The 10,899-nt window shown below is 37.1% G+C and overlaps 1 protein-coding gene across 1 annotated transcript; it reads right to left on the reverse strand.

The window, feature by feature from the left end:
- Positions 1-1,550: 1,550 nt before the first annotated feature.
- Positions 1,551-6,580, reverse strand: LOC105033791 (ubiquitin C-terminal hydrolase 22). The gene is made up of 3 exons (XM_010908710.4): positions 5,186-6,580; positions 3,653-3,777; positions 1,551-2,622 (listed from the first exon to the last, which is right to left on the reverse strand). The coding sequence occupies exons 1-3, from the start codon at positions 6,112-6,114 to the stop codon at positions 1,856-1,858; spliced, it is 1,821 nt and encodes a 606-aa protein (XP_010907012.1). The 5' UTR covers positions 6,115-6,580; the 3' UTR covers positions 1,551-1,855.
- Between the last annotated feature and the right edge of the window lie 4,319 nt (positions 6,581-10,899).

Consider the following 10,899-nt stretch of genomic DNA (forward strand, 5'->3'; position numbering starts at 1 on the left):
ATTAGCAGCTTCCATGCAAAACATTTTCTTTTCCGTCCATGGTGTGCCCTACTCTATTTCTCCCTAGATCCTTTCTTAGGTGCCAAATCCTCCCTCTTTTCTTAATATTGTTAGCTTCTGTGGCCTCAGTTTTCATAATATTGCTAGCTAGTGTGGCCAGAGAGAGAGAGAGAGAGAGAGGATGCACTCCATTATAAGGCACTTTATTACTATCAATGTACTGTTTGATCAAAACATGAAGAGTCCATGCTATTGTTAACACAAGATAAAAGGGGCAGAAATCCCTGAATTTTGATCAGCAAGCTCACAACAAACACCTAATAATGATAACTAAAAAAACTGCAAAATTTGTTGTTTCAGTTAATGTTCTAGAATTGCTATCAACTATAAGCCAATCAACTGCTGTTTTAAAATAGAGATCATACACAGATAACTACATGTTAATGAATTTGCTATGTCGTACCATTATTCGTGTGAATATAGGACATGGTCTTAGCTAGAAACTGTGGCTTGGTGCTATAAGTATGCCCCTACAAGCAAGTCTGTACATCTGCTAAATATTTCAGGTTAATTTCATCATCTTCAAACATAATCTTCTACTACTATTGACTGGAGTATCCACTTGTGAGATCATTATATTACAGGTATAACCATATGAGGCATGCTGTTAGACCATCCATTACAAAGTATCAACAAGAAGCAAGTCATTAAGACACCAGACTTGAAAACAGATTACATGAAGAGTAGAGATGCAAAATAATTGACAATAAGAAGCTTTTTATCCCAGTGGAAAAAGCCACAAAACTTCAAGTAAACAAAAATATAGAAATATTTTCATCCGTAGGTGCAGTTTCATGGAACAATGTATGATATGCTGAACCAAAATGGGAAATATAATTCAGTCATTCTTTTATTATGATAGGTGAAAGTAACTTAAGATTTCTAAGACAATTTAGGGCTTGTCTAGATGATGGGGCCCAAAATCCTATGGGATTTATGGGTTGGGGGTACAATCAGCAAAATCACACTGGACTAGACCTATCTTCATAAATACCTAGGTACCTTTGGAGTGTGCTCGCCCGGAGAAAAAAAGAGAGGTCTTTTTTTTTTCTCCCTATAGGATTCGGACCAGTCCACTCCAAAGGTACTCCATATTTATGAAAATAGGCCTAGCATAGCCTGTAATCTTGTGATTTTGTTGGTTATACCAGCCCAACCCACGAATCCCATAGAATTTTCGGCTCTATCATCCAAACACACCCTTACAAGAAGATAAATAACAGTTTCTAGATTTCCTCTAATAGGAATTCTAACAAGTAAATAAAAATGGAATTACCTACTCAAAGTGTCATAAATGACAGGCAGTCGAGAAATTAACAGACCAACAAACAAGCCAAATATTGTACTCATGATAATTTACAAAAAAGAATGTCCATCCATCCACCCACCCACCCACCCACACACACACACACAGAGAGAGAGAGAGAGAGAGAGAGAGAGAGAGAGAGAGAGAGAGTGCGTGTGTTGAAGAGTGCAAACTAAAGTCAAGATTAATTGCTATATAAAACTATACCTTCAGAGAGAAGCTTTTCAATTTTGTTTAAAGGAACACGTCAAAAATTTAGGTTCCCTTTATCCACACAATCTCATTTGCTTTATCAATGAACAGTAACTCATTGGTCAAAAAGAATCCATCAGATCAAACCAATATAATATATATTGGTTTCACTGGTACAAAATTGCTCAAAGTTGTCCTCAATTCAGAACAACAGGAGAACCAGGATGCAGAGGTCTGAGCACTTTGATCCACTCTCATTTCAGCTAGAGCTTCTTATTGATCACCATTCTAAACAAGTCACGAGGCACTCACATCTTCACTTGCCTTATAGTAAAGAGTTTTTTGTACATAGAATAGCATATATGCTTGTGAATCCCTCACAATATTTTCGCTGACATGAGTGATCCATGCATCATCACATTTATACCATTGACTGCTTAGCCGCAGATAGGTTACATAATGGCCAGCCTCTATTGTACCACTGTGCGTAATCACTGCAAATAATTCAAACTCTGAAGCTAGCTCAATAGCTGCATCTGAATCATCACCATCAAAAGCAAATATACGGTTGCCAAATCTACTCCTCAGGACAGAGGATGATAGATAAGGTGCCATATCAAGAGAAAATGGAAACTGCAAGTAGCGGTCGACCTTTCTTGACATTTTCTTGATTGATGAATGTGCAAACCTTTTAATATGAAAGCAAGTAACTAGTGGAAGCTTCCTTATAGACATCTGTTTCAGGGATTCTTGCCTCACTTTGCAGTGTTGACAGAAGAATTTTTGATCAGAATCTAATCTTTCAGGCCTTGTGAAGCGCTCCAAACATCCCATGAGTGTAGATACTCCACAGATTTGGCTAGATAATATGAAATCATTCGCCCCATTGCATGCATGTGATTTTGTAGTAGGCACATTCATATAATTCTGGTTTGAGTCCAAGTCCAAAGAGATGTCTAAACATGGGTCGTATGTGGTAGATGTAAAACCACAAATTGTACAAGTCACATCAGATCTCAAGACACCAGAGAACACCCTGTGAGCAATGCAACAATCTCCATTGCCTGTTTACAAATAAAATAAGCTTATCAGAAAATTTTGACCAGAGAATCAGGGAACTTCATCTGAGATAAAAGTGAAAATAAACCGAAAACATACACTATCTCTGGAAAAGCAGTTCAAGAGTATACTGTTAAACAAAAATAACATAAGGGGAAAACATCATCTACAGTTTTAACAGCATAATTCACAAAACAATTTATACTCGAACTGTACTATCTCTAGCAGATCAACCTTGTATCTTAACTACCACTTTAAAACAATTGCATAGCACCTGGACTCAAAGAAATATTCATCTGCCAGATTAGTGAAAAAATTTGCTAGATGGTGTTGTGACAAATTCAAACAAAACTGATTATTCTACAACAGAGTTTAACTGACCATACAATCTACTTAAATTAGAAATTTTATATACATTTTAATGACTAAAAAATGCTGACAGTTTTAGCACACAGAGATGTTGCTTAGATTATTTATTGCAGCACATAAATATCAATCAACCACAAAAATGATGCATAGCCTTCTAGTTATAACCAGATGACAATGAAGCCTACAGTGTTGAAATAATGCAGTCTGATATTGGAATACATGTGGTGCAAAGAGCTGAAACTGAAAGTATTAGCTTATCAAGCTGGTAAATTTTCGACCTGGGATTGTATCCCATCTTCACCAGGGTTTGGGTTATTAAGGATATTTAGGGGAGGCCTCCGCCACATGAAGTAGTTCATTGCCTACTGATCCTTCTATCAGATCGACAGAGAGAGAGAGAGAGAGAGAGCTTAAACTACAATTAAGAAATCATAAGCTGCAATCTTGATATTAAAGGCAATCAAACAGCAAAGAAAAAGTGAACTTAAAGGGTTTGATACAGATGGATAAGTGCACGTCACACTAAGATAGTTTAAACAGGATTGGTACATGAATGTCAAACTTGCCAAATTGCAGTAACTGAGTAGCATTTCAAAATTTTAAACAGTGCAAAGGTCTCAAAAAATGCTAAAAGAAAATGGAACCAATACATCGGAAACAAATTACCTTGGCTTTGGGGTTTGTGTTGGTCTTGCTCCACATTTTCATGAATACCGTCAAGCATAGAAATGAAAAATTCATGAGCATCCTGTTGCTCATAGCTTGCCAGCTTGGACGCATATTGCCACCACCTGCAACGCACAAGCTCAATAATCAGCACATCTACCATTTTCAGAAAGGTATTACATCTAAGCACACAATTTATTATGCCAAAAAATTTGTCACATGTTTTTTTTTTTTTTTTTTTAAGCTAAGAAGATACAAGCAAGGGAATCATTATAAACACAACTTTTTTATCACTGTATGAGAAACTTTAGGGGAACAAAAAAACAACAATGCAGAACCATATTAAGCCTCGAGACAAACAACTATTGCTGACATAAGGTTCTGGCCCATAACAACAACAAGCGGCCACAAAGCATACATAATTTTTCCTGCAATTCAACAGAATCAACCAATACAATACTGTGCATGAAACATGAGACCAGCTGAGCTTTGGGATCCAGAGCACAAGTATCAAACGATTCAAGACAAACTTAAATTATGTCCAGGCTACAAATATGAAAATAAAATAATATGAGATAAGACATTTTGCGCAGAAACACCTTGACACAAAAAACTGAATAAATTCAGTCCATGACAATAAAAACAAGCAAATTGATCTTTGGACCATCTCAGTTTACCTTTTAGTGAATCTAACAAAGAACTTGATGGAAGAAGTATGTTTCAATTAAATTATTTTCAGTAGATGCTTATATCATTGACAACAAAGATGAAAAAAGCAATCAATGCAGCTGCACGAAAACAAAATTGCAGCTGCAGTAGTATCTAGACCGTTCCATTCTCAACAAGTGGACCCACCACAGATTGCATGTTTTTATAAAAGGTTTAAGATCCATGTACTTGCATCATCGATTTATGCAAAAAAATTTAAGTAACTCAGCAGTCTAAGGCAATCACCATTCTTGGGATATCAAAATCTTATTTGCTCTTTAAGCATAAAGATCCAGCAGTGATGTTTCAATATGTAAAAACATCAAAAACGCTTCCTAGAAGACAGCATTTTTTCATCAATGTGGTGCCAATTTTATGCCAAGGAAAAATACAAGGGATGAAAAAAAAAGAAGACAAAACATATGATAGAAACAACTAAGATCATCGTTTCATTTATCTGATCGAGGTCTCTCATAAACATCCTAGCGTCCATTTGGCCTCTTTACAAATTCTAAAATCATGTCTCTTTGACTTAAAGCAGAACGCTCCTTCCTATAAGTAAGCTGTTTCAGGAGAGGAAACCAAGGCATGATATCACAGCTATTTCGAAAAAAGACAAAAAACTGATTTCTAACATTCATTTCGCCTTCTCAAGCACTAAAACAACGATAGCTTTTCCTAAACGCAAAGACTATTAAAAAAAAAAAATCCTAACTTTTAAACAGCAGCGTGCCAAGAAGATTAATCTAATTAAAAAAATCAAGAAAACATAAAATAAATAAAAGAATAATACAACAGAGACGTAGAGAGAGCAGCGGCAGAAACCTATAGAGAAACTTGGCGGGGCTGTACGGAGTCCGATCACCGGAGAAGACGGCGGAGTAGATTGCATCGAGATCGCAAGCCAAGCACACCGGCGACCCACCCGACGGGTTCCAACGATGTCCTCCCGTGCTGTCGCCACTGCCGTCCTTCTTCCTCCGACCCTTCTGCTGGCATTCGAACCGGTTGTGCCGATCGCTCAAGAAGTAATTCCGAAGCGGCGGCGTGTGGAGCAACGCTTGGAGAACCGAGTTCATGAAGCACGTGTTCCCGAGATTGTTCAATCCCCTCAGCCCCGGCGACGGAGGAGGAGACGAGGTGGAGGTGTTGGCGGCGCCGGTGGAGAAGGGATCGGAGGCGTCCAGAAGGAGCAAAGGGCTCGATTCCCGCCGCATCGTTGCCCACTCCCGCGGATCCGGAGTCCACGGCCTGTAGTCCACCCTCCTTCGCTTCCTCAGGCTCTCCGGCAGCGAGCAGGATGCGGAGGCGTTGGCTGCGGCGGCGGCTATCTGGGCGAGGACCACGGCCTTATCGAACTCGCGATCGTAGACCTGGTCGCCGCACGCGCAGCAGAAGAGCTCCGCTCGGTCGACGTCCACGGCAATCTCGTGCCCTGGCCGGCACTCCTCGGCGTGGGCCGGCGCGTGGGCGGGGCAGCACACAGCGGCGCAGGCGAGGCAGGCGTACAGCCTCGGGCCCATTCCACCGCCGCCTCCGTCGGCGGCCGAGCAGGGGCCGCAGCGGGGGATCTCGTGCGGGTCGCGACGGATCTCAGGGCGGCCGAGGGGACGGACGCGGAGGCAGGGCTGGAGAGAGCGGAAGGGCTTGGCGAGGCCGTGGGCGTTGGATCGGTAGTCGGCGAGGTGGGGGCACGGCTGAGGGACGTAGAGATTGCGGCGGCCGCCGGCGGAGGGGGCGGAGAAGGAAGACATGGGCGGCGGCGCGTCGATCGTTTGTAGCGGTCGGTGGTGGCGGCGATAAGCCTCATCGATCGGATCGGGCCCGGCCTCGGTGTCGCGCGTCTCGTCTCGGTTTCGGTTCCCCCGGATCGAAGGAGACCCCTATTATAGCTCCATTTATTTGATCTTTATTGTTCTTCTCATATCTAATTGTCACTACTATTAAATATTTTCTAATATATATTCTATAATAAAATTTCTCATTTTTACGATCTCTCACTGTATCTTAGAATAAGAAGAGATGGAAAGAAAGAGGAGGAGACTGGAGAGAAAAAAGCTTGTTTTCTTTTTTCTTTTTTTTTTTTGTTAATTTTGTATCAATATAATACTTACATAAAAATCTTAACTACTCTTTTTAATTAGCTCTTTTGGATCGGGAATTAGTAATTGGATCCAAAAAGCGAGGAGAGAGAGAGGGGTGGTGGGTTTAGTCTTGGGAGGGCGAAGGGTTCGCCGGATTCACCTACCGAGAGAGAAGCAGGAGAGGGCTTGAGATTAGATTTATGGATTAGGACAGGAAATGATAGTGTTGGGTGGGTGACAGCGTTGCACGTACGGGGATTGTTTGTGGGGTCTGAGAGTAGGTTATGTGTCAGGAGATGAAAGGGTGATCGTAATTGTGCCGTACGTGGAGGGAGATTTGGGTCGCGAGGAAAGTCGGGAATTTGCTGGAAATTACGAAAAAACCGGGGAGGGGGGAACAATGGAACCGTCTTCCCGGGCTAACGTGTTTCATGTTACTGTGCATGGCATGTGTAGAAGGGACAGACACTTCATTATAAACTAGTTGTTAGAGAACTCTTAATAGAGGGTGATCATAATTAATCATGGGCATCACCTTGAGAACAAGGTTTTCATCTCGGCTACTCAATGACATGATGCACATATTTCAATTTATATTTGTTAGATAGATTTTTAGTCCACAAACTTCAAAATCAATGTCTAAATATGGTTTCCAATCGTAGTCATTCTATTTTGGTCAGGATTTCAAAATCTCAGTTTCCATAGATTTGTCAAGATCATGGTAAGGTCTCAATTGATTCTAGGAAGTTTGTCCATTTCTCGTCTTAGTCAAAATGAGCTGAGATTCCAATACTTCACAATATTGGTCACCCACTAAGATAATCGATATTTAAGTTTGTTTTAAAAGACTCCAGCATAGTTTATCAAAAAGAAAAAAAGACTCCAGCATATACTGCATATCGGCTATTCTTCTTTACTCCAAATCTGCCATATTCTTCAATGGTCAAGCAGGGAATTGGTTTGTGAATCAAAGCGGTCTCAAACAAGGGAACCTATCTCACCGCTGTTATTCAATCTTATCACTGGACAGAATACTGACTCAAGCTGCTGTCGAAGGCCTTATTGCCAGCGTCGGTTCACCAGAAACTACAGGCAACATCAAATCTCTTCGTTTTGTCGATGATACACTATTTCTCTATAATTATTCTAAGCCACACATTCAAAACCTCGAATTTATCCTTTATACCTTTGAGCTTATGACTGGTCTCAAAAATAACTTCAATAAAACCAGTGTATTTAGACTGCAGCTTAACTCAGATGAGACGGAAGCCACTGCTAGCCTCCTCAGATGTCAGAAAGGTAACCTTCCTATCCAATATCTTGGTCTTCCTCTCCATCACTCCAAACTCCAAACATCACACTGGAATTTTCTCATCGAAAAAAATGAAAAGAAGATATCTGGATGGAAAAGAAGCGTGTTATCAATGGCAGGAAGATTGGTCCTCGTCCAATCAGTTCTCAAAGCAGTCCCCATCTACTGGATGTCAATGTACAAAATCCCCTAGCCATTATTAAAAAAATATATAACATTTGCAGAAGATTTCTTTGGGGCCAGCATCGTTCTTCATCAAAAATCAAATGCTTGGTTAGTTGGATATTGCTATGCAGACCCAAAAATTTTGGAGGGTTCCGTATAGCTAATCTTTCAGTGCTCAATCAATGCCTTTTGATAAAGTGGTGGTTCAAGTACTACAGTGAACAAAACAAGCCTTGGAGACAATTGATTCACGAACTATACTACTCAAAGTTCCTACCAACTGAATCCAGAGTTTTTGGTCCAAGTAAATTCATCAACAATATGGAGGAGTATAACTAATATCTTGGAAATATTTCAACAATTCTCCTCCGTCGCGGTTTATAATGGTGAAAACACTTCCTTCTGGTATGATGTTTGGATTACTGATCAATCCCTCTACAATGTATTTTCAGTTTTGTTCTTCTTTGCCACTAAGAAAACAGGCTCGGTCGCTGAAGTTCTATCAAAGTTGTCGCTCTCCATCAGGTCTAATCATCCTTTACCTTCCACAGTAAGTTTTGATCTTCGTTTGCTGAACTCAATGGCAAACAGCTTTCAGCTTACTCTGGAACAAGATGACTTTGGAAATGGCACCCTTCTCACAGATCAAGGTGAGTCGATGCTATAAATTTTTAATGAATGGAGGAATCAGGCCATTGTTCTGTTCAATAATATGGAGGTCACCAATCCCAGAGAAGGTTAAAATCTTTAGCTGGTTATCATACAACAATAGAACCCTAACTGCGGAAAATTTGGTTAAGAAAGGTGTTAGAACGAATGACTGCACCATGCCCTCTCTGCTCTAATCAGTTTAAGAACGTCAATCATTTCCTCCTGCAGTGCAAGTACTCAAAAAATATATGGGAAGCTATCCTTGCTAATTTTAGAATTTCTATCCCTGAGACTATTGTGGACTATTGGATAAAATGGAGATTTAACATCCAAGATGCTAACACTCAAAACTACTCTAGACTCAACATTTTGTGTCGCCTGTTGGTGCATTTGGAAAGAGAGGAACAATAGGTTATTTAGGTTTGAAGCTTTGATATCGTACACTCTATTGAAGAAGATAATAGTACTGCTCTCTGAATGGGTCTCTTCCTTCCGGTGTATTGAAATAAGCAGAATAATCATGGACATTACTCGTGGACTTTGCATCATTATGATAGGGTCATTTGACACCGACGATAGAGCTTTTAGAGACTTTATAATGTAAAACATACCCATCATCTGCTTAACCAAGCCCGTCATCGACTGGTGGTATTTCCGAGAAGTAAAGAATAAAGGAAGAGGTCAGGGAGGAACTGGAAATAGGAGCATTACTTGCTCAGCTGACTCTGACTTTTCCTCTATTTTTTTTTTAACCGTGTGACTTTGTCTACACCTGATCTCTTCCTTCTCAGAAGAGAGTCTGGGTTTTCTTCTTATTTTTTGGTTTTCTCTTTAATATCTACTGTATTTTCTCCCTTTAATAAAAGAGAGGTAGCTGCACTTACAGCCTCCATTATCCCTCAAAAAATAAAAAAAGACTCCAACATATAAACTAGCATGTGATTTTTTAACTAGAATTTGTTGTTTATATTAGTACATTACACAAATAAAAGAAGTCAGTGGCATCATTTACATAGAGCAGACAACAAATTGAGATAGTCAGTAGTCCAAACCAAAGAGCCCAAAGCCACTTCTGAGTCATTGATAAAAGAGGTTTATCAAGTTAAATCAATTTTGATACCATGCAAAAAAAATTGAAATTTTTTGTGAAGTGTCCCATTCTCAGGGTCCTTTATCTAAATAACTTTAAAAAAATATATTTATAAAAATAATATAATTTTTAACTTATTTATCAAACTAATACAAATCTTATAAAATGCCATTCAAAATGATGTTTTATAGTGTCCACGTCACCACCCCTTTTCTATCCTTTTTCCATGTGGAAGATGAAAAAAAATAAATAAATAAACTCGCCATTTCAAATGATGTTTTCAAAAATGCCATTCGAAAATACCATTTGAAATGACGTTTTCAAAAATGTCATTTTAAAAAAATGCCATTTCAAATAGCGAGTTTAATTATTAATTTCTCAAAAAAAAATAAAAAAAATAAAAAAAATTATAATTTTAAATTTAAAAAAAATAAAAATTATAATTTTGATTCAAATAAAAATTATCATTTCAAATTAGTATTCCCATTTCAAATTATCTTTTTAAAAAATATTTTAAAAAAAAATTGGTGTAAAAAAAAAATACCATAAAAAAAAAGGGAAAACAATTGAAAAAAAAATTATAATTCTAAATTTTAAGAAAAGAATAATTTAAATTTTAATTCAAATAAAAATCATCATTTCAAATTACAATCTCCTTTTCAAATTAATTTTTTTAAAAAAAATCCCAAAAAATATCTTAAAAAATAAAAAAATAAAAAATACCATAAAAGAAGAAAAAAATGAGAAAAAAATAAAAATTATAATTTTAAATTTAAAAAAATAAAAATTTTAATTTTAATTCAAATAAAAAACATCATTTCAAAATACTTTCCAAATTTTAAATTAATTTTTTTAAAAAAATATCTCAAAAAAATATCTTAAAAAATTAAAAAAATAAAAAATAAAATAAAAAAGGAAAAAAAAAATGAGAAAAAATAAAAAAATAAAAATTATAATTTTAAATTTAAAAAATTAAAAATTTTAATTTTAATTCAAAAAAAAACATCATTTTAAATTACTTTCACATTTAAAATTAATTTTTTTAAAAAAATATTCTAAAAAAAGAAAAAAAATACCTAAAAAAAATTTCTACTCCTATGGTATTTTTTATTTTCTTTAATTTTTTAAAATATTTTTAAAAAAAATTAATTTAAAATATGGAAAGTAATTTGAAATGATATTTTTTATTTGAATTAAAATTAAAATTTTATTTTTTTAAATTTAAAATAATAATTTT

This window comes from Elaeis guineensis, chromosome 1 (assembly GCF_000442705.2).
Source record: "Elaeis guineensis isolate ETL-2024a chromosome 1, EG11, whole genome shotgun sequence".
Taxonomy (NCBI): Eukaryota; Viridiplantae; Streptophyta; class Magnoliopsida; order Arecales; family Arecaceae; genus Elaeis; species Elaeis guineensis.